At 35.6% G+C, this 25,432-nt stretch overlaps 1 protein-coding gene across 1 annotated transcript in view; it reads right to left on the bottom strand.

The window, feature by feature from the left end:
* Tmtc3 (transmembrane and tetratricopeptide repeat containing 3) overlaps positions 1–25,432 on the bottom strand; it is a 57,455-nt gene that overhangs the window by 8,232 nt on the left and 23,791 nt on the right. The window contains exons 5-12 of the mRNA XM_004623772.2: positions 21,751–21,866; positions 21,159–21,331; positions 19,545–19,797; positions 14,645–14,793; positions 12,383–12,503; positions 11,016–11,127; positions 3,656–3,759; positions 1,993–2,162 (exon numbers count right to left, since the gene is read on the bottom strand). Of these exons, the coding sequence (XP_004623829.1) occupies positions 1,993–2,162; positions 3,656–3,759; positions 11,016–11,127; positions 12,383–12,503; positions 14,645–14,793; positions 19,545–19,797; positions 21,159–21,331; positions 21,751–21,866 (1,198 nt within the window). The remainder of the gene's footprint in view (positions 1–1,992; positions 2,163–3,655; positions 3,760–11,015; positions 11,128–12,382; positions 12,504–14,644; positions 14,794–19,544; positions 19,798–21,158; positions 21,332–21,750; positions 21,867–25,432) is intronic.

Genomic DNA, 25,432 nt, shown 5'->3' with positions numbered 1-25,432 from the left:
ATTTAAAATGTTGTGAGCTTGGCCAGAAAGAAAGCGCCAAGAAAGCTGTAGACTGCAAAGATGGAGCTGAGAGGATCTCCATTGCCGGGAAGGAACCTGAAAATGGAAGGGATAGCCTGAGGGCATCACAGGAGGAGGCAGGTCTCCACCCTTTACAGCCTCAGAACTGCAAAGGTCAGGGACTTTGCCTTGAGGGGAAAGCCGCAAGGCCCCTGTTCCAGAATGGCAGTGGCGGTTGCCCAATACGGAGCCACGGCTCCATACACCACAGCCATTTTAAAAACTGTGGCCAAAAATTAGCTTACTCCCAAGGACTGGCAGGCATTAGCCAGAGCCACCCTCTCCGGGGGGGATTATCTCCTATGGAAGTCCCTGCATGCAGGGAGGCATCCACAATGACAGCTTCACTGTTGATGTTGGATTTGTTACCTTTACCAGCTGCAATCAAATACTTAACTACAGTAGCCCTATTTGCCCAAAAAAGGGACATGTGTATGTATGCGGGGGAAGTTTAGCCTTCATATATTTACCTACCAACTGGACAGGACTGTGTGTCATGGCAATTGTATTGCCCGATATAGATGTCATCTCTGGTAATGATCCCCTACCCCTTCCCAGTTTAGATTATGCTATGGGCCACACAAAGAGGGCAGTCCAGTTCAACCCTTTATTAGTGGGGCTAGGAGTCACGGCGGCCATGGGGACAGGCACAGCAGGGTTGGGAGTAGCAGTACATTCTTATACCAAATTATCTAATCAGCTGATTGATGATGTTCAAACACTGTCTGGTACTATCCAAGATAGCCAAGACCAGACAGATTTATTAGCAGAAGTAGTCTTGCAAAATAGGAGGGGCTTAGACCTTCTAACAGCAGAGCAGGGAGGGATCTGCTTGGCTTTACAGGAACGCTGCTGCTTCTACGCAAACAAGTCCGGGATTGTTCGAGATAAAATAAGGAGACTTTAGGAAGATCTTATTAAGAGGAGAAGAGAGCTATTTGAAAACACTTTCTGGAGCACATGGAATGGAGTACTACCCTGCCTTCTCCCCTATTGGGACCCTTGATTGGACTATTAATACTTCTATCAAGAGGACTCTGTCTTTTCAATAGGCTGATGACTTTCGTTAAAAAACAATTGGATGCCATTAAAATGCAACCTATTCAAGTTTATTATCACAGGCTTGAGATGGCTGAAAGGGAAAACTGCGCTGGAATACAACCAGCTTATGATGATGAAGGTCCGGAGACCTCTTAGTTCTCCCACCCTTGGTGAGATGGTCAGGCTAGCCAGAGACGGGTAATGAGGGGCATACATGAGACACCACTCACCGCCTAAGACAGCAACGGGACCTTCTGCCGTCCTAGTCTCCTATGATGGGTAAGGTTTGAGTCGGGTCTGTGCAGAGGACGCCTCAACCTAAGACAGGCACTGCCCCCTCAAGGGAATCAGCCGTCTAAAAAGCCATATTTTATATACCTATATAAAAGTAAAGGGGGATTTGTGGGGGGCACAATAACTCTAGGCCGCCAATTATATTGCAAGTGGGTTTCTGGGTTCCTCTTCCCCTACCTCTCATGAGCTAGGTTCCTAGATCTTACCCTGCCTATTTCCCATAAGTCTCCTGCTATGCCTAGGAGGTGGGACTTCCTGTCATAGCCCGGTTGCCTAGTTACTTGCACCTTTTACCCGCTGACGTCATTTCCCTATGCCTTCACTATATATACGCAGCACCTCCCCTAAATAAATGAGACTTGATCAGAATCCTGTCTTGTCTCCATTCATTGTGTTTCCTGTCCTTTGTCCCCTCTTTAATTCCTCGCTCCTCCCCCAGGTGACCTTCGTTGACTGACCCGCTGGTTCGGGACAATCTTATATGTCCTTGGTTGCCAAGTTAGATGACTACAAGAAAAACAGGCACAGATAGCCAAAATGTACATGCAGATGTGGTTTCAATCTTCTATAGTGACAGCCCTAACATAACCTACATACCTGCTAATATAAGCCTGCTTGAAGTCAGGCCTCATGCTTATTGCTTGCCGGTACAGCTGATCTGCTTCTTCTAATCGGGACTCATTTGCTCGGATCAGGTTGGCCAGATTGATATACACATTTAGGTGGTTAGGAGCAATTCTGGCTGCATATTTTTTACCAGGAATAATCTGTTCAGAAGAAATAGTATTGTTACAATTACGTATATAGTTAGCTTTCCTGGTGGCTTACTTAAAATAATATAGAACACAAGATTATAGGGCTAGTTTTACTAATGTAAAAAAAAAAAAAGACTATAAAATGTGAAAGAAGGGCTGGGGAGATAGCTCGGCAGTCTAAGCACCTGCCTGGCAAGAGGAAAGACCTGCGTTCAATCTCCGGTATCACATGCTGTGCCGGCCCCAGAACCAGGTATGGAGGCACATGCCTGTAATCCCAGCGCTGGGGAAGCTAAGACAGGAGGATCACTGAGTCTGAGCTGCACAGTGAGACCTTGTACCAAATAAATTTTTTTTAAATGTGAAAGAAAATGTGTAATATTCACAAAATGCATTTTTTTTTCACTCATGCCTACTCAATGAACTATTGCTAAATTTACCTACACTTATCTTTTACAAAGTCAAATAAATGAGAACCTTTAGAGACAAGGTCTCTTAATATCCATCGGAGCATTTCATGCTGTTAACAAAACGTTTCCTTATGAACAGCAGGGCAATTAACTATTTTGGAGTTATAGTAAAAATTCACTTCTTTGGGGGCCACGGAGATGGCTCAGTAGAATAAGTGCTTCTCTGGCAAGTGCAAGGGTCTAAGTTCAATCCCCGGTTCCACCAAAAAAAAAAAAAAAAAAAAAAAAATCACTTCTTTGGTAAAGTGAGGAAATAAAATGCTCTAATTTTCAGGTTGAATAAAAGTGCTTAGGTGCATATACAGTGAATAAAGGTGATTTTATATATATATATATATATATATATATATATAGAGAGAGAGAGAGAGAGAGAGTGTGTTCCACATTTTTAAGAAACACAAACTGCCATAAAAACCTGTAGTAATTAAACTGTATCATGCTAGTATGGAAATTCCTTAGCTGTCATATAATGCAGTTTTATTCTTAGAAACTATATTACCCAATTATTAATATGACTATTATAAATATTATTACAATTGAGAAATTTGCAACCAGGGCATATTGTCTTTGCTGATGACACACAGATGATAAAGGGTAGGATCAGATCTTTCATTTTTGGTATTACACTACTAGATTTGATGAATCCTTGTACTTGTGCCATTGTAATAACTAGTGAATGCAATATAGCAACAGAGATACATCTATTTTGTCACTTATATTGTTTTAGATCACAATAATGCTGAATTTGGTGCTTACAGTATGTTAATAAAATTTTCATTTATTTATTTCATGGTAATCCAAAGATCTACTATTCATATTCTAAGATTAAGTATTTACAATGGGCTATATACAAAAATAATTTTTAAAAGATTAAATGAGCTAAAAATGTAAATATACACAAAGATTGTAGAATTAAAGCACTCAGTAGACACCTATTTTTGCATCAACAAACTGAAGAAAAGGATTTCCTATCTAGATAATTCTACCCAATACAGATGTATCATAAATGTGACACAACACATTCTGATAACTTACCTGAGGCATCAGTGACTTGGCCATCATGTAAGATTCTTCAGCTTCTCTAGTTCTATTTAAATTTTTGTAAGTTCTTCCTACATTCATGTGGGCACCAATATCATCTAAAAGTTGGGGGGGGGGAAAGCATTTGTTGGCAATTATATTAAATAGTATTTCATACTGAGATGTGGTTCTAGAAACAAATACACCAGACAAAAATGCAAAAGCAGAAAAGTTCTACATTCTCTTTGAAGTTCTTATACAACTTATTAAAATGGATGACACACTACAAAATTACTCAAAGCACTGTAAAAACAAAATGCACATGATGTAGAAAACTGCCTGATTGGATCTTTAAAGGGGTACTATATTATACTTTGGCTTATGTCCATTTCCTTACTCTCTTGTATCTTTGAAATTCAATTAAATAACAGCTCATTTCTACAAGAAAAAAGAATTACTATTCCTAAAACTAGAGTGTTACAGCTAATAAGTATGCTTCAGGGGAGAATAACACCAAAGACACTGTGAAAAAACTTGAGATTTACTACCTAAAAATTTCTGTGAATGTGTCTGGAATGAGATTAAATGGAATGTCAGGATAACAGCGTTATGTAAGGTGCATGGCCTTTCTCTTAAATGATGATATATTCCTAATAAAACATAGCTAAAACTTTTTTAAAAGAGTGTATTAATATTAGAATGTCAGGAACTTTGTCTCACTTTCTAATGTGGAAGATAAAATCTCAGCAAATCCTTCAGGCAAAGAAAATAAATAAAAGTTAAGTGGGGGGGGGGAGGAGTCAATGGGACACCAGATTTCAAAGAGATATACTCCTTAGTAAATATTTCAAGGGTTTAGATGATAAAAGGAAGAAAGATCTTAAGACAGTTGTTATTCAACATAAATATCTAGCAAACATGACAAGGTTTCAAATTATGATTGCTACTTGCCTGTTAACACCGATGATTTTGCAATTGTGGAATAGTAGTTCTCTGCCTGCAACTCCCAGGGCACATAGGGGCCAAGCATATATATCTTGGGCATTCCCCTAGGAGGAGAGCAACAGTCCTAAGATCTTGCTACATTATGTTTCAAGCTACCAACTGTGCACTGTATAAAAACTGGCAGATGTGGTATAATTTTGGTTAGAGAATTGGGGCACAAGGTTAGGGATAAGAGAGTTGAATTTTTTTTCTTTTTAGATGTATAGCTAAACTTTATGGAGTCAGGAGGGCATCAAGAAAAAAAGAAACAAAAAAGTGCAGGCTGGTCACAAACCAGAATGTCTGCAGTTTTAAAAATTCAGACACTTTTAACATCACCAAGCTCCATCAACATATAAACTTCAGACATAATATTTACAAAAAACATGCTGTTAAAGTTTCACAGGCAAGTCTGATGTAGAGACATGGCTGAAAAAACAATTGCATTACCAAGCTCATACAAAAAGAGAGGCAATCTTTTTCTTTACAGAACTAGATGTTTTTTTGTATCAGTTAAATCTGTAATAATTGTCAAAAAGATTAGAAACTTACTTAGAAAGAACTAAAGATATATAGAAGTTAAAAAACTTAATTACACAGTAAGAATTTAAGCTAAGGACAAATAAAAAATATGGACAAATATAATTATGTCAGCTGTGTATTTAAAAAGTCATTGCAATCAATTAACCTCAAGCAAGCTGAGAAAAGAGATTGGTATGGGTTGGCTCTACCTAAAAGATGAGCCGGGTTACTACTTATTGGAATCAGGTTTTAGGATTATGGCAAAAAGATACTGTTATCAGTGGAGACTTTGGACATCAGAATAAAAATATCTGATATCTCCAATTGAAGTATCTCCAATTTCAATCAGAATTCCTTCAGCATCAATTGGAATAATCAAAATACATAATGAAATGTCATGCAATTTCTAAGCAATTTTTTATAATTTACAAAGATAAGATTTCAAAGGGGGGGGGGAACAGTACAGTATTACTTTTAAGGTCAACCTGAATTTTAAAAGGTAAGAAAAGGTGACAGGATGAAAAAATTAATGACATGTGCAAGTAAAGAGGTAAAGAATTTCAAACAAGTCTGTCATTATAAGTACACTACAGCAGTAGGATTTATTAATTCAATGTAAATGAGGATCTCAAATGTCAAATGTACTCTGCAACTATAGTAGTTTATTTCTTTAACTCACTTTTCTAGAACCCTATAGGTTGAGTATTTTACTCCTCTCTCCTAAAACCTCCGTTTTTTATTTTTGCCATGAAATGAGATCAGGAGAGCTTGTCCTGTGATGGAACTGAGGCTCCCTCACCCCAATCCCAAATAAGAGCTATCATCTTGTGAGGGCAACTGAACTGCCCCCTCAGGTCACAATGTCTTTCCCAGAATCTGGAAGAACCAGTCCTGATAATAATCCACAGACCATGACTTGACCAGGATTACCTATACTGCCAGCTAGGCAAACTCCACAGCTATATAAACTGTGAACCCTCGCCTTTGTTTTTATATATAACCCCAAAGGATCTGTCAGCTCTTCAAAGACAGATCTTGACACTCTTTATCTGTTCTTTCCTGCCTAACCATGATTAACTGAAGCCGCTCTCCTGTCCTTCACTACTGCTCATCTCCTTGACTGGTGTTGAGGAATTAGTGGCCAGGGCAGGTTTGTTGGGACTCCTGGTGCTATAGCTTTTGTCCTAAAACTGGTAAAATAAATATGATGTGCAAATTAGGTGTGCATGTCTATGTGTTTTTGTTTTCTTCTATTGCCTGTCTATACTTTGGGAGACTAAATATCTAACCCCTAATACATTTCTTCAGCATATTTTGATTTACTACAGTTGATAACTGAAAGAAACTGAAGGGCCAGAGAATTATCTCAGTGGCATAAGCACCTGACAGGCAAGCACAGGTCCTAAGTTTGACCCTTGATACCAAATACTACCCCTACTCCTGCCCCATAACAAAAATAATAAAGAAAGTGAAGACTTCTACAGGCATAGGGATAGCTCTAAAATGCTGTCCTTTTAAAAGATAGCAGAAGTAGAGGCTTTTCAATCTGATATTCTCCTATCTGCTTGGAATTATCTTTTCACAGAAAGAACAAATAGAGGCCTGATACCTGGCACAGAAAAAGAATACCTCAACTGGCTCTTACCCTGGAAACTTCTATGTAAGAAGACAGCTCCTTGCTCACTGTGCAACTCCTTACCTGCAGCTTCACTCCCTCCACAGGGCATAGTTCCCTCTTCCTTTGCTAAACTCTAATAAGATTTGGCCATTTTTTCCTCTGTCTTCCACTGAGTGTATGACACTCACATGCTTAGGCATGCAATAAAATTTATTATATTCTTTTGCTGTTATGTACTGCCAGTTTACTTGATAAGACTAAAATCATCAAACCTTCAGAGAAAGGAATAAATTTTAAATGTTTCTACCATACCAGTATGTGTGACAGGAGTGCCATTAAGAGAAAAAAAATGTGTTATTTGCCGCTGGATCCCCAGCAGGTAAAACAATGCTTGACACATTGTATATTCTTAAATTTATGCTTAGTGAATACAACAAAGAGGCCATTGCTATTCATTCTCTTTTCAACCTTCTTAGCTATAGCTTAGATCTGGCCCGAAGGCCCATGTTGCTCACCTATGCCCTAGTGGGACTTGGAGGAGGCTTTGGGAGTGAGGTCTAGCAGAAGAAGTGGGTCATGGCAGTACGCTTCTCAGGGGATACTGAGGCCCTGGCCCCTCCTGTCTCTTTCTAATTCCTGCTTGCCATGAAGTGAGCAGCCTCCTCTGCCACGTGTTCCCATCATGATTACTGCCTTACCACAGGCCCAAAAGCAGCAAGACAACTGTGGACTGGGATTTCAAAAACTGTGAGCAAAATAAACGTTTCCTTTCTTACAGTGATTATCTCAATCTCAAGTATTTGTAACAGTTATGAAGAACTGACTAATATTTCCTGCATCTTGTATTTTTACTTACTTCCTCCTTCTCTAGCTTCACTGAAAAGAATGTTATTAGTATTTAACAGCTTATACTTATTGAGTATATACTATAAGCAAGAAAATGGCCTAAGCCTTCTATAATCAGTACTTAATTTGATCTGTAGAAATTAGACATTGTTATTTTTCAGAATTTATAGAGAAAAAATGGTGAGACTGAATTGGATAAATTTCAGGCCAAACTTCTTCATTACATCATGTGTCACTTTTTAGCATCATCCTGACCACTTTGTCCCTTCTTCCAATACACAGTAACATAGTAAAATGACATGGCTTTTCATTTGCTAAATTTACCTATAGGCATAGCAAACCACTCTCCAAAGAACAAGTCTACAAACCTTTTTTTTAAAAAATGTATTTAATACAGGGTTTAGAGGGTCTCACTATACAGACCAGACTCACAGTGATCCTCCTGTTTTCAGCTTCCCAAGCACTGGGATTATAGGCACATGTCACCACGCCCAGTTCTATTCACCGTCTGAGTGCCTGGGGGCGGAGCCTGCATAGCACACCAGGGATTGAACCCCAGTCCCTGTGCCTGCCTAAACAGGTGCTTTAGTCTGCTGAGCTAACCTGGCCAGCCCTCAAACCTCTTAATGTTACATTTAATGTATCTAAATTTATTTGCTTTATTCATAATTAATTCTAACTTCCTATTCTGATTTACTATGTACAATAATTCCACTTGTGTGGTAGACAAGTCATACTGAAGGAAGTAAGCTTAGCAACTATCTCAAATAGTAATAAATGACAACTGACAATGACAGGAAAAATCTTTAAAACTGAGTGTCCACCTATGACATCCATGACACACACAGACTAGATAAAATAGGCATATATATACTGATACATACATCTTTAACTTTTAAAATTTTTTATTAATATTTGTCATGCATGTTGACCATATTTATCACCCACATATACACTTAATTCAGTCTACAAAAATGCGGTGAGAGGGGCTGGGGAGATGGCTCAGTGGAATAAGCATTTCCCTGGCAAGTGCAAGGGTCTGAGTTCAATCCCTGGTTCAACCAAAAAAAAAAAAAAAATGAAGTGAGATAGAAATTACTATTCAATTCACATGTAACAAAGACATGAGCAAAGGGGCCTGAACAGCATTTTACAACCCTCATGTGTTTAATATTAAACAGAACAACTTCTCTAAAAATCCAGGATGAACATAAAAAGACTAAAAACTAATGAATCAAAACTATTACATTTAGTGACTATGTACAGGTTCTTACAAGATGATGCAGAGATAAAAAAACCAGATGTTTTATGTTACCCACAGCGACCTCTAGTTTAAGTAAATCAACATTTAAATACAGTACTAAATAGAAAATTATATCATAGGAAAGAATATATTAGGCAAAGAGAAAGGGACAGGACTGTACCCTATATTGAGAAAAATTAACCTACATGAAGGTTATGGAAAATAAAATTGGGAAGACAGACTATCAGTTAAATTTCTATTATTTTCTGTCTACTTCTAACTAAAATTTGTTTTTGTTTTAGAGACATGGTTAAACAGTACCTCCGAACCCTGGTGACTATTCTTCTTATCCTCTGTAACTAACTCTGAGGCCTAGAATAAGAGGTGCCCTCCTTGATTTCTGCTGCCACTTTCAGATAATCCTCAATTCTTATCCAAAAGCTGGGTCATAGATCCTGTCTACCTACTGCTCTCTTTAACATCACAGCTGTCAAAATTCTTAGTGATTCTAAAGTCTAAACAGATTAATACTGAGCCTGTGATGATCCTTAAAAGACTTTCACCTTTTGCCTTATAGGTCAATGGACATAATTAATACTACTAGAAAAAAATAGTACATATCTACTACTTTGCACCCCCTTGAGATTATTTAATATGTAGGAGTGAGTGCTGATTGTCACACAGAATGGGAAATAAATAATAATGGCATTTGGCAAGTGGAAGCTACATTTTGTATATATTGTGTGTGATACAGTTCTCCACACCTGAAAAACCAATAGCACTTCTTAATGAAAAATACCGTTGCTCTACCTACATCCTCCACAGACGTCAAGCATTCTTCACATATGTAATTCATTAATCTTGTCACTTTTTCTCAGTCACTTAACATGTCTCACATCCCTCCTGAACCAATTTAGAATGTCTGTCTCAATATCATAATCCCGTCCCTGGTCCTTTCTTCCTTAGTAAAACACATCTTACAAAGTCTTAATTCTCCTCAACTGAATTTTCCATGTCTACGTTACAACCACGGCAAAAAAGCAAATTCAGAAAAACTATAACCACATCGACTGATTTAATTTTAAAGTATTAGTAAACTCAAGTAAGTTATTACTGCCACCTGGCAATTATATTATCCTAGTCTATAGGTTTCCCAGATCATTACCTTCCCAAGTGTGATACGCAGACTAACCATCACCTGGGAGCTTACTGGAAATGCACAAATTTAGGCTCTATATAAAACTACACCAGAGTATGCATTTTAACAGATCAGTAGGTGATTTATGGGCACATTAAAGTTAGTAGAACACTACTTTAGAAGACTGTTTCACATCTTCTCAACTAACTTTTCTCCTTACTCTCCAACAATTTAGCTATTTCACTGAGAAAGCAAAAACAAAAATACAAGCTTCCTCCATGTAATCTACTTACCTGCCTCTATCCATGTCCACACTGTGCCTTCAATTACCCAGTTTAACCATCATCCACATTTGAGTAAACTCCCCACCCTGTTCACAGACACTAATTATCTGTTCACCCATCCTGTATTACTTTTTCTAGATTCACTGGATTAGCCCCCAAATAAGTTTTCTGTCTCCTACCTGAAAACAGAAAGCAACAAAAAAACCTTATTACTGTACCATCTTCTCTTGATCCCATAATGAGCACTATGACTGTCTTACTGATGCACTTTAACAATTATCTTTACTAATTGTCTCCAGTTATTCCTCCCCTACTCTTCTATTTATTTATTTTCTGTATTTTAGGGAGGGGTCTCTACGGTGTTCAGGGTCTCACTACTAGATCAGATTCATAGTGACTCGCCTGTTTACAGCCTCCCAAGAGCTGGGATTACAGGCAGGCATCACCACGCCAGTCTCAACTGCTGTTTCAGTGCACCCTGGGGGCAGGGCTGGTTGGTAGCCCAGTGAGCGAACCCTTGACTCCTGGGCCTGCTTGCAGGTGCTTTAATCCGCTGAGCTATTTGGCCAGCCCTCCCCTACTCTTTTAAAGTTACTCTTATATCACTTTTGCACAAGTGCATGAATGTCATCCAACAACTAAAACATTTTGTAAAATGTCTGACACAAGTAATTTCTCCAAATAAAATTCAGTTTGTTCAAAGAAAATGAACTATTCATTAATTCACTAATATTACTTACCTGGCTGAACGTGAGTGGCCTGTAAGAAGTATTTCAAAGCTCTCTCAAAGTTCTTTTCATTTTCCAAAGCATGTCCAACATTATTCCATAATTTAGCATTATTTTTATTTACCTTAAGTGCAAATAAAAATAGAAGTGTTACAAGTTAAAAAGAGTCAGGTTTCCACAATATTTGTTTAGCATAGGATCAAGAATGGACTATTTTAGGAGCATGCTCTAGGATATGAGCGAGAATCCAAATGAAGACCGCTTCATCAAATTTACTCTTCTCTTCCTCTAATTCATTAATATGCTAAAGTAGCAGTGTGATTTCATCCGTTTTACATATTAAAACTGTATTAAAATTTTATTTATCAAGGATAGTGTTATTCAAAAACTGCTATGGTATTTATAGTATTTTAATGGAGACAGTATTAGAATATGAGACTGTATTTCAATAATGCACTAACAACTTTTTAGGCTTGACAAATACTTTTAAAGCTGCTCAAATAGTCCATGTGATAACGGGAATGTTAGATTAAAGTTCTATGTCAGCTGTATACTTTCAGAGTTAACTGATGGGCATGGTATTTTTGCAGGAATACCATAGACAATCAAAAAGCTAGCTACGGCTAACTGAGGCTGTGGGTTTTTAAGCACTGCCTTGGAAGTATGGACAATCAAAATTCCTAAAAATTATAAGGTTCCACTGATTTCCACAAGTAGAAACTGTAAAAATGATTAAAATTTTGCTTGTCTGCAAAGCTGAAGACAAAATGGAGCTACTGTGTCATAGAAGAGTAGAATTATCTGATCTTAAGTAGATGTCAAATCAAGAAGGAACACGGATTATTGGAATGACACAGCAATTCACTAAGATAGGCAATGGAAAAAAAACCCAGAAAAATTAAGAATTTAGAGATTTGCAGAAGGGCAGTTGTAGGGAAAAACTGAAAAAAATAATCCTTATAGGAAATAAATGTGCTCTTCAAGAGAACCTTTTCAGATTTACATTGTCTCTACTATAGAAATACTGTATCACTCAACCCTACCAGTTCTGACCTTACCATAGCATCATAACCACTGATCACTTTCAAAGCCATTTTTTGTTGTGCATTTTATTTCACTGAGTTATAAAACCATTACAGAACCATTATCATATGTACCCGAACAATTGAATGTTAAGGAAATTATTCAGTACACTTAGGACACAGTCAAATACTATTTAGGGAACATGATTATGGAATACATTATACAGAGGACAACTTAGATTTATTAATCTTTTTGTAAAACACTTCATACTGAAAACGTGAATTAAAATCAGCTTAGAAATGGCCACAAAAAATCAATGACCAAACACATTTTTGTCATTCTGAAGAATACCTTACCTTCAAGGCTGACATAAATAATGTATATTCAGATTCCCAATCCCAATTTCTGTGTAGTGTTTTTAAGGCATGAGTAAGTATAACCATTGAGAGACAGGCCCAGGATAGCTTTCTAAATACACTGTTTAAGAGATGAAAAAAGAAAAAGTCTGTATCACCAAAAGCGTTTTATTTTTAAAAGAAATGTGAAGATTCCTGTATCATGTTTGTATTTATAGTAATTCATTCTAATGATCATCCACCTTTAGAGGAAACTAACATCAACAAAATTAAATATTATGAATATGATTGTCCCATTTAGTATTCAATTATATTACATAGCCATTACTTGTAATCTGTGTGGGATAGAGTCCAGAGTCTCCCTTGTAAAGAATTCCACAATCTGAGGATGGTCAAGTCCCTATATAAATGGACACGTATCTTATATATTTAAATGTTTAGATTACTTTTAACACATGAAATAATGTAAATGCTATGTATACAATTGTTAGGTATTTAGTAAACAATGGCAAAAAGCTTGTACTTGTTCAATACAGATACAATTTTTTAGAAAAAAATGTATCTGATCAATCTTAATTTAATCTGCAAATACAGAACCCCTGGATACATGGCCTGACAGTATATTCTATTATTTGCCTGTACTACAAGAGCTTTATTTAGATTAAAAGACAAAAATTGATAACATCAGTTTTTAATTGTAAATTTTTATATTTATGGTCTTTTACATCCTTACTTGCAACTTGGATATTATTATCTGGTGTTTATATGGCTTATTGCTGGCTATGTTCAAAAAGTTTGCTTATGAAATTACATCATAGAGCACCATGACAGTCTTAATAAATTTTATAATTTAAAGTCTAAAATATCTATTAAAAAGCATAGCAAAATTAATTATAAAATTGATACAAATTACTCACACAACTTTTGGGCTAATTATTTGAGCCTCAACTTCTCATTTATAAAAGATGATTCTACTTCAGTGATTTTTATATCATCTAGCATTACTCTCCTCTGAGTCTGTGCTGATTCCGTAACATGGTTTAATTTCTTGTGTACTGATCCACTTAACCAAAATAAAAGAGTATGGGATCAGAAATAAAATGGTCATTGGAAGTGGTAAGGTATAAATTTGAACCAAGGATCTCTCCTGTTTACTAGCTGTATGGCCTTGTGTAATTCAGGTCATCTGTATAAGTTTCAATTTCCTTATCTGCAAAATAGAGTTGAGGATTGTCAAGATTAAATGAGATAATAAATCTAACGATATATTATCTTTAATCTAAAGATAAAGATATATATTATGATACTTGGCACATAGTAGGCACTCAAATTGGTAATAATTATAGCTGGACATATGAGAAGCTAAGAGAAAAGATTTGTATAGATAGTAAAAAATACAGATAAGATTATCTGTGAAGCATATATGTGACAAAACTGGCTGTCAATAAAACAGAAAAATAGAAATATTCAAAGATAAAGTACACCAAGAACAATCTAAATCAAGATGCAGATGCAGGAAACAATCAGGAGAGAAACTTTATAGAAACAAGTCAAACAACTATGATAACCAAAAACTTTAATTGGATATAGCTGCTAGCAATTTGCTAATAAAGTAATAGAAGAGAAGAGCAGAATTCTGTGGGTTAAAAGGTGACTGGAAAATGAGAAAGCGAAAACAGTGATCATTTCTTATTCAAGGTGCAAAATTAAATTTCCTATTATTGTACTACCATTACTTAACCATTAACAATTTGCTTGACCTGACAATTTTGGAATCAGTATATGTGTAAATGCGATAATTATTAGAATGACATTTTAAGCATACTGCTTTTTAACCATTAAAGTATACACCAAGATGACAAAGAGTAAGAAATTATAAACTTCATACTACATGCATTTTACATATATCAAGAAGGCAGTATGACTCAAGTAGGATGACTATATCTTAGTTCACTGCATGTGAATGAGGAAATGGTCACTTGTGATTTATTCTCAAGAATATTCTTATTTTCATTTGGGTCTGACTCAAAGTTTGTTTTGGCTCAGGCTATAAAATAAAATTATATAAATAGAGGGAAAAACACAGAATGTGTAGGTTCTGTGGAGCTTTCCTAATGTGAATGCTAGACCAATGAGACTATGAAGAGGAAAAACAAGAGTAGTAAAGTATGACTTACAAAATTCAAATACAGACTGAAAATACTTTTGTGTACCACAATTCTATATTTAGTAAGAATTAAATAAACTAACATTTTAATTCACCTTTTCTTTGAAATTTTCTGCCATCCATGGGCTACCAAAATACAGAATCCCATGCTAGGAACATATAGTACTCGCTCAGCAACAACAAATCCAACAGGAAAAAAAAGGTTCGATGCAGGAATAAATGGTAATGCTATTAAACAAAGTGCCTAGAAAGAAAAAGGAGATAGTTTATTAAGTTAAAAAAAAAAAAAAAGTGTGGATTCTCAACAAGTAAATCAAAAACATTCAATTTGGATAAATGCACCTGAGCACCATTTTAAGCAGTACAAAAATATTAACGCAAACCTAAAGAGGGCTAGTTAGGCTCGGGCGAAACCACCTAGACCTGTATAAGCAAGAGGAGACGGGGATCTTCTGGAATTCTACACCTTAAAATTGAAGAATATTTGCGGACTTTCTTTGAAAACAAGATTGTTTTGTATGTTTCAAAATAATTTCTGAAAATGGGAAACTTTTAGTGTTTTAAGTCTGTACAGCTTAGTTCTCTCTTGAGGCTTTTCTGTGAGGAATGTTTTGTAGTTAAGACATAAAAACTAAAGGTAATAAATTTACATCTTTAAAACACTGAGTAAAGTTTCTCCAAATTATAAAAAAAAACCCAACAAGATTTAAAATGTAATTAAAACAGTATACTCAAACAAAAATAATTAAAATATGGACAAAAGATCTAACTAAATATTGCCCTAAAGACATACAAATGGCTAAAACACATATGAAAAAAATGTTTAAATCCTACCAGAGAAATTAAAACCCCAATGAAATTCCACCTTACTAAAGTTAGGATGGGAATTACCAAGAAGAAAAAGGAAAGTATGTGTTACAAACATGTGAGGAAAGGAAAGCCCTGTGCACTGGTGGTGGGAATGTAACATAGTGTGACCCTCATGGAAAACAGTATGAAGCTTCCTGAAAAAGAAAAGTAGAGCTGGCATATTATACAGCAATTCCACTAACTGGTAGATACCCAACAGAAACAAAATCAGTGTGTTAAAGAACTATCTATACCCTCATGTTTACTGCAGCTTTAGCCACAATAGCCAAGAAAGGGAATCAGTGTAAGTGTCCACAAAAAGACGAGCACATAAAGAAAGTAGGGTATATATGCCTAATGGAATATCATTCAGGTTTAAGAAAAGGTCATTTGTAACATGGATGAATGAGGCCATTAGTTATGTGAAACAAAGAACTCATAGAAAGCCAGTGTAATCCCAGTATGCAGGAGGATCCCTGCAAGGCTAACATGGGTTAGCCAGTGAGTTCAAGTACAGTTATGGAATACAGAGTGAGACCCTGTGTCAAAATCAAAAACAAAAATAAGAAAACAAACAAACAAACAGAAACACGAACACTACATGATTTCATTTAAAAGTTTGATTTCACAGAAATAGACTGTAATAGTGTTTATCAGGTTAATAGGCAAGTTTGGGAAGATGTTGGCTAAAGAATATACATTTTCCGTTGTATAAGACGAATAAATTTTTTCAAAATTAAGAAACGTTTATACACTTAACTTTTGTACATGCGGCAAAACTAAATTCATAAAGAAAGATGCTAATAGGGTTTTCAACAGAAAAAAACGATACAGGTTGACAACGAAGACAAACATGTAAATTTTTATAATTTTACTACCATAAGAAATTACTAATACTATAAACTGAAGCATAAAATAGGTGTCATTGAGACAAGTATAGTTTAGTGTACATATAAAAATACTGTCCCTTTAAATATATTGTTTTTATAAAGAAATTTCTAAAATTCATAAAATATCACAAAATCTCAGATATCTTGCCTTTGTAAATTGGGAAAAGTGGTACATGATTATAAAGCTAAAAAAAATTAACACATGAAATACCTATGAAAGGATTTAAGTTCAGCCATCATGAACACATTTGTATCAATGGACATCTGCACCAATAGATACTTTTTTTTTTAGTTGAATTTGTTTTGTAATGCCTAACTGAATAAATGAATCCTCCAGTTGGAGAAGTTTGAAAGTTTTAATGCAAAAGATGTCTTTTCCTTGTAATAATAGTGGAACAGACACATACACATACATACTTGGAATATTTTCTTCATGAGTGTTGACACTCGTATGATTTGTAATGAGGTAATAATGAATTTGAGGGAAAGTACTACCATAAAACATCACATCAAATTATAACTGATATTTCAGTATTTTTAAAAAATATAAAACATTAAAGTCTACATGATTTTCATCTCTCAGAGATGCTAGACAAAAATCACTCCCTGTTAATTTGTGGTTGCCCTACAGCAGTTTCATTTGAAGAAATCAAAAGTGTTAAAATTCATTCAAAGATTTATCACAGGCTGATGCATAAGCTCTATCAAAGAAGAGAAACAATCTCTCAGGAAGTTAATATAAAGGTTCTGAAGTAAGAAATGACTCTAATGATCAAGTCTCTTAGAAGTCATGTTATTTTATTAGTGTATGCCAATCTAGTTAATTATGATTAACTTTTTATACCTTTTTAACAATTTAAACTATCTTTAATGTGTTAGTACAGAAAATGAGATTAATCTGACACTTCCTATGTACCAAACTACATCTTGAGAATATAATTACTTACATTATGCTGTTGAGCTTTATCTGACATCTTATTTAATAAATGTATAATACAGTATCTATCTTCAGAAGATACTCCTTTACGTTACATATTCCCTATGGAGAACCTCAGAAAGCACCAGTATTACAGACCCCCAGTATGTTTTAAGTCAGGCACTGTGGTTCTACTTTGATATCCCAGAAGTCTCGGAAACTGAGGTAACAGGAGTGCAAGTTCAAGTTTATTTAGCAAGACCTTGCTTCCAAATACAAAATAAAAAGCAGTGAAGATGTAGTTCAGTGTGAAGACTCTGGATCTAGCCGATAAATATTGTAGATAAATATTCTCATAAACTCATGATCAAAAACTTCTAATAAAAAAAAACCCCTTCTAATCAATCCTTAAGACTGCTCAAGATAGCTAGTTTTGTGATAGGTTTGATTCTACTTTTTTAGGTAGTTTTTAATCTTGTCTTACACTTCTAGGAGTCACTTTTAAGAGGAGGTGACCATTTACTTACGAGAAAGCTAAAACCATGAAATAAGAACTTCTTCAATTCCTTGCTACTAAACCTACCAACATTCACATTCAGGGTCTTTGCTGTCTTCTTGCTATATGAGTTTTCTCCTACCTAAGGTTAAACCTATGTAGTATTTCCCTATTTTTCACAAACGTGAATATCAATTGTACCTTCTCTCATTTATTTAACCATTGTCTAATCAACTTAATTCTTTGTACCTAAATTTAAACACTCTCTTGGCTTTCTAACCATAAAAATCTCTTTTATCTTTAACCTATTCCTCACTCATTCTGTCCCTCAGGTATAAATGAAGTTCCTAAAATCATAAAGACTTTTATAGCTATGGTAACTAGTAGTCTTAAACTGAATCAATATTTCAACTTAATACATTTTTTTGCAATCTAATTGATTAGCACATTATCTGCTTCAAAAAGACAGCTGAATACTCCAGTAAAAATGTTTCTCAATATTAGTCAATCAACAGTTTGACATTAAAGTAACTGAAGCCAAATAGCATTTTTCAACTAAATTTTACTTTTTAACTGAACAGCATCTATTAGTGCTAACCACTCTGTCTTTCTTATAACATTTTCTTATTTTTGTGTTTATTTGATAACGTGTTCTATTTAGGTTCATTCTTCTCTATTCAAAATCTAAATATGGGAAATTTTTTAGGATAAAGTCACAGGTTTCTCTCTCACTCTATCAACCTTAATTATTTTTGAGGGGAGAATTAAGATTAAATGCTGATGGTCATCCATAGTAAGTGTGAATTAACTCTCTCCTCTGTAACCAGAATGGTACTAGGCATTATTTCAGAGAAATGACAATATCCTGTTTGAGAAAAGTTGCTTTTATAACTTCTCCATATGCCATCACTATCTACATCTTGGTTTCAATTACTACCTTATCATAATGAATAAAATGTTTATGTGCAGCTCAGGAATCACTCCTGAATTGTAGACATGAAGTGCTATTCAAAATCTCTACTAGTATGTTTCAAAGAAACTATTAACTCAACATATCCAAAGATAATAGCAAATATCATCTTTCCCCAAACTCTATGCTGTATTCTTTAAATTTTCTCTGTATCACAGGCACTGACTACAAATTCCTCTATAATTCAAGCCACCTGGAAATGGGCATGGTATATCTTTTTATTATCATCCTTTGTGTTCAACATACTGTTTAGTATGTAGGCTACCATCAAAATTTCTCCTGAATGAATAAAAGAATCTAATAACTATCCAAAAAAGGATATATTTTGTAACGCATATGCTTGATAACATATAGTAGGTGTTGGAGAAAATGTTAAACTTACTACTCTGTTAAAAAAACAACTTTTGCAAGAAGTGAGGGTCAAATACAAAAATTACAAAGAAAGATGACTTAAGAGGACAACAATAAGACTTTTTAAAGTAATCAACCTTCTCTGAATGTAATGAGATCTACTCAGAAAGTAACGAAAACATTGCTAATAAGAATTAAGAGCTATGTGCATTTTCTTAGCATATTTCATATGGAACTTTCTCCATGAAAGGAAAACAAGTATACAATATTATAACCAGCTATTTTAGATGGACTACCTTAAGAAACGTAAGACACGCTACATGTATACAACAATTTATACCTTCAAATCACATTCTCATATATAATTTTAGGAGAATCTAAAATAAATATATCAGGAAATTAAATCATAGATCTGGAAGATGCTGAACAAAGAAATGGTTTCTAGGATGGTTTTTATGAATTAAAAGTAGCTTCTTAATCAATGGAATGTAACCTTATTTGAAAAGTTTGGAAAGTTTCTTACCATTAATACAGTCTTAGAAGAATCACCAGGGTATCGGAGACTGAATATTCCCAAAACCCCCAGAAAGCAAAAGAAAGCAAAAGTGGCAAGATTTCGAATATCAAGAAATGACTCTATCAGTGGTATTGTTCCCATTGTCCAATCACAGCAGAGCTCTGAAGGATTTAACAGAAGCCAAGCATTCACAGGAAGGAGGTAGTTAAATGTCAGCTGCCTTGTAGGAGTTGGGCTTACAGCAGCTGGGTTATCAAACCTGTATAAAGAACGAAAATAAAGTTATTTAAAAGAAAATACTTTTTTTTTTACAAGGATCTTATTATGTAATTTGGGTTAGCCTTGAACTCACCATGTATTCCAGGCTGGCTCTGAATTCACAGAGACCCATCTGCCTCAGTCTTCCAATTGCTGGGATTACAGGTATGCGGCACCACACCCACCAAACAAAATACTTTTTAAACACTATGCATTCTATAACTTAACAGTATGTATATGAATAAAAAAGTAGTAGTAAAAGAAATATTATTATGTGTAATCCTGTTAAATCAAAGAAGAAAGATTTTATGGGTACATCCTAATTTCATCAAAATTCAAACTGAAATTTATGAAATGTATCGTTGAAAGAATTAGTATTTACAAGGAACTGTTTAAAGGTCATCTCTTTCTATCAGAATAATTCAGACATACATAATATCACAACTAGGCAGAAATGCTTTAAATTATGACCTAATTAGTCATAACAAAAGTCACTTAAGATTCACTGTATGTGTAGCATGGATGCTTTTGGGAATATTCACCAGTGTTATTTAATATTAAACATAAAAGGATAAGACACCCTATTTAAAAGTAAGATCATCTCATCAAACAGAAAAGGAAGACCTATTTATCTGTAACTACTGAAATCTTCAAATAGAAAGACAGAGATACATAATATTATTAGCATATACCTCTAAGATAAATGTTTCACATAAGAAAACTTTGTAACATAATTTATAAGAAGTTATATTCATATCAAATGTATCAATAATCATTAAAATATGAAGTTCTAAGTAAGGATTAATACTATTTGTAAGAAACATCATCTAATGTTAATAAAGGGATCAACTCATTAAGACGACATGTCAGGGCTGGGGAGATAGCTCAGTGTCATAAGTGCCTGCCTGGCAAGCATGAGGTCCTAAGTTTGATCCCTAGTACTACAAAAAAGAAAAAAGAAAGACAACATGTCAATCATAAACATTCATGCACTTAATAACAGCTTCAAAAAGACATGAGAAAAAGACACTAATAGATCTGTAAGGTAAATTAGACTGATCTATATTTTAGAAAGACTTCAACATTCATCTCTGAAAAACTGATAAAGACAAAGACCACTACGGATAGAAAAGACAACACTAGCTTTAACACTTAACCAATTTGGGAGTCTTTATCTTTATTGTGGTGGTTTCATGGATGCCATAACTAATCAATTTGTATATCTGAAATGTTATATAGTTTGTTAAATATGTTGATTTTATGGCAAAAGAAGCTGTTGAAATACTCAATGTAAATCAAAGACCATGTGAAACATTTATGATCACTTAGAAGTAAAAAATAAAAGAGAACCAGAATTCATACCTTGTAAATACTGGCAGCTGTGACTGAATAACCTGGACTCTAATTACCACAAGTAATAACGTACTGAACATCAGGACAATGAGTTTTATCAGTGTCTGCAGCAGAGAAAATGGAATACTACTCTTTCCACGGAGAAACTGTCCAGCAGTAGTACACAATAATGGCAAAGTATACTAAAAAGAAAAAAAAAAAAAAAACTATAACAAATCATACCATTTTCAATAATTCAGTAATTTCTAAATACAAGACTAGATTTCAATTGAACATAAATGGAAAATCAATGTAGAACGACTTGTGGAAAGTTAATGAATAAAAAGCTCAATAATCTTATCCAATAATGAATTACTGTCAGTATTAATGTGTAATTCTCCAAATTGCTTGACAATTTCATTGCTAAGCTTAAAAAACTCCATTCAAAGCTGAATGCGTCATAAAATGTTAAATAAGTCATTGTCAGGGGTTAATGCTTGTTTTTGAAAAATCTTGGTACCATTATTGGTAAATAAATTCACATATACAGAATATAAGGTTAATAAAATCCGTTTCTACTAGGACAAAAGAAAGCAACAAGAAAATCTCTATTTGTCCTTACCCCCTGGGCAATAAATACTTCATACACACAACATATTCCCACAACTGTTATGCCTTGTTCTTTACACAGTGTTGCAACAGCCACTAAAAACACTGTCAATGCAATTGGAGTCCACACTGCAATTTAAAAACAAGAGAAAAAAATTCAACTATATAAAACAACTTTACATTATAAACATCAGTGTCTTAAACTTTACTTGTGTTTCAACATTTGAGTTATTTCCCACTGACCAATACCCCATAATTTACAATGTATTTAAATTCTGTAATTTTTTGCTTTACATTTTCAAAGCAAAATATGAAAGTTTTTACAGTGATACATGCCACAGTGGTACCTGCACTTCCTAGGCTGAGGCTGAGGCTGAGGTACATAATTGTGGGAGATAAAAAGTTATTTAACCAAATATTAACTTCTTTTTCTTTTTTTGATGCAACTGAGGATTCAACTCAGGCCCTTGCGCTTGCCAGGGAAGCGCTTATTCTACTGAGCTATCTCCCCAGCCCCAGTATTCATTATTTTATTGAACTTCAAAATTGACTCAGAAATAGCAATAGGGCATCTGTAATTATACCCATTTTTTAATATGAACAAAGTCTGGGGGATTTTTTAGTCACATATGATTAAGGAACAACTATTTAAACCTGATTATTCTACTAATAAACTCAAGAGATTTCACTACTATGTACTTCTCAAAGGAAGATAGCAAACAGCTACCTTGTATAACATTTAATTTCACCAACTAACAGCACTAATAATGGCAAAAGACTTATTAAAATCAGTCATTTTGTTTTTCAAACATTAGTTACTAAATTAACACATAAATACACCCTCTTTGAATTTATGAACAGATCCCTGTGGCAAAAGCTACTTTACATGATTTTGTCCAAAAGAAGTACACTTGCTAAGTTAATAGTACTTTTATTTAAGTATGCACTACATTTCAAGAGTGTAGAGGGAGACATGACAAATCAATTTTGAGGGGGCCTGCCCCTTAGCTCAGTTCTTTAAGTGTCTGCTTAAACAAAACATTCAGGCTCAGGTTGCTGTGGTTCAATCCCCAGAACTCAAGCCAGTCAAACCTGCCCTGAAGGCATTCTTAGCCAGCAAAAACAACAACAAAAAAAATCAATTTTGATATACTAACAACACAGAAGTATTAGAGAGGAAAAAAGAATAGAGTTAGATAAAAGGACCAGGAAAGATGAGTGATGCTACTGATAATGTCTTATACAATATTTGAGCAGAAACCCAAATGTCAAAGCAAGAAAGGCTCTGAGACTGCATTCTACTTACATAAATGAGATGGTACACGAATGATCTAGAATTTAAAAGACTAAATAATTACAAAGGAAAATGTGTCACAAATACCATACATAATAAAGATCATAATGAAAACTATGATTTCAGAAGCAAAACAAAGTATCGGCAGAGTTAAGAGCACAGAGATGTCCAAGGAGGTGTTAGCATCTCTTCAATCAGAATTTAAAATAAATGAAATTCATTTCTCATTTCTTCAAGTTTTTACACTGAATACCTATTACAAACTAGGACCCATTCTAGGAAATAGAGATTAAAAATTGAGAGAAAAAGTTAAGTCCTCTAATGAAGGTTATATTATATGAAACAATAAACTAAAGAAAAATTTCAATTATGTATTTTCAAGTATTTTTGCAGATGAAAGGCACAGAAAAGTTTTGGTCAAATGGTGAACTTGTATGGCCTGCTAGCTCCTTCTCCAAAAATAAGCCCCTACAAAAGATTGAGAGGGAGAGATAGTTTTCATAATATTGAATTGCAAAAAAGTACAAGTAAACTGTTGGGCACTCAAGACGGTCCTAAATATGTGCACTTGTATCAGCATTATGAATAACTGCATGTAAAGCAAACTTCAAAAATGAGAGAAAAGGTTAGCTTCTGTTCCAGCTTTCGACTCTTGTATAGCTCACTGTGTGCTCTTTTAAAGAAATGTGCAGCTGTGTCGGTTAGTGCGAGTTGCGGAGATAAAATCAGAGTGCACACTTCACAAATCTTGATGAGTAAAATTCTTGCAAGAAAAAGCTAGAGGCATTATATTACCTGACTTCAACATACACAAAATAATAGTTATCCAAACAAAACAGTATTGGCATAAAAGAACATACGCCAATGGAAGAAAATGGAGACCATGGTTGACTTCTACATATGGCCAAATGATTCTACCAAAGATGCTAAGAACACACACTAAAGAAAGGACAGAATTCAATAAATGGAATTTGAAAAACTGGTTAAGAATAAGCACAATAATAAAACTATACCTCTATTGTCCAGTACAAAACTCAAATGGATTGAAGACTAATGATCAATCTAAAACAAATGCTTGATAGCACTAGAACGGGCAAGGATTATTAGATCAACATTCTGCAAGTACAAGAAACAGGAATATACACAGATAGATGGTATTATATAAAATAAAGTTTCTACACAGAAAAGGAATCAAAGAGAAAACCTACAGAATGAAAGAAGAAATTTGGCTGGTGGGACTGACTACCAGTCCCAGCCCAGGCACGGCGTGGGCGAGACCCTCTTCCACCCCCTTGGGATGCCCTCAACCACTCCGCAGCACCTCCACCACCCAGTCCACTGAGTAGGAATTTCTGCCGCATGCCGGGAACCCCCAGACACAGTCCTAGCCCAGGTCCAGTGAGTGTGTCGAAGAGCTTCCTGCTACCCTGCGCAAGCAGGACCAACTACTGGTCCCAGCACAGGTGCAGCATGAGCGAGACCCTCTCCCACCCCCTTGGAATGCCCCCCACCACTCCGCAGCACCTCCCCCACCCCGCCCGCCCACTAGGAATTTCTGCCAAATTCCGGGAACCCTCACACCCAGTCCTAGCCCAGGTCCCAAGAGTGTGTGGGAGAGCATCCTGCCACCCTGCACCGGCGGGACCTACTACTGGTCCCAGCACAGGCACAGCATGGGCTAGTCCCTCTTCCACCCCCTTGGGAGCCCCACCCCCACTCCACAGCACCTCCACCAGCCAGCCCAACCAGTGGGAATTTCTGTCACGTTCTGGGAACCCCCACACCAAGTCCTAGCCCAGAACAAGAGAGTGTGTGGGAGAGCTGCCTCTCCCCACTACTCTACCTTGTCCCATCCAGGCTCAGCTCAGGCCTGGCATACATGCCTGGGGGATAACACTGCAGCTGCAATCCCTGCAGAGAGTGTAGAGGATAGAACCACCCAGCTAATCCAGGAGAAGAACATCTTGACAGAGGGGCACAACAGGTTCACCCTCAAGGGCAGCAGCAGGAGATGAGCACAGCAGCCAGATCCATGCCAGGCACAGCTGGATAAATCCAAACTTTGTAGACTGCACCTGAACTTCAGTACGTGCTAAGGTTATAACTACAACGAAGATATACAACAAAGGTCAGAAGACAGTGCTACACAAAATGACGAGAAGGAACAAAATGCAACTTCAGAACCCAAGCCCACCCAAGCTCACCACTGTAACAAGTGCAGAGGACACTAACACAGAACAAATTAGGAATCACACAGCTGAAAGCAATAAATCAACAGCTTCTGAAATAAAGAAACAGCTGCAGAAAGGTATAGAGGAACTCAGATTGGAAATAAAAAAAGAAATCCCTGAATTAATAACATCAGCAGTAAGAATCAAATGCAGAAACATATGGAGGAAAC

This window comes from Octodon degus, unplaced genomic scaffold, assembly GCF_000260255.1.
Source record: "Octodon degus isolate 3935 unplaced genomic scaffold, OctDeg1.0 scaffold00004, whole genome shotgun sequence".
Classification (NCBI taxonomy): domain Eukaryota; kingdom Metazoa; phylum Chordata; class Mammalia; order Rodentia; family Octodontidae; genus Octodon; species Octodon degus.
The sequence above is the reverse complement of the archived record's forward strand: the minus strand, read 5'-3'. Positions and strand labels throughout refer to the sequence as shown.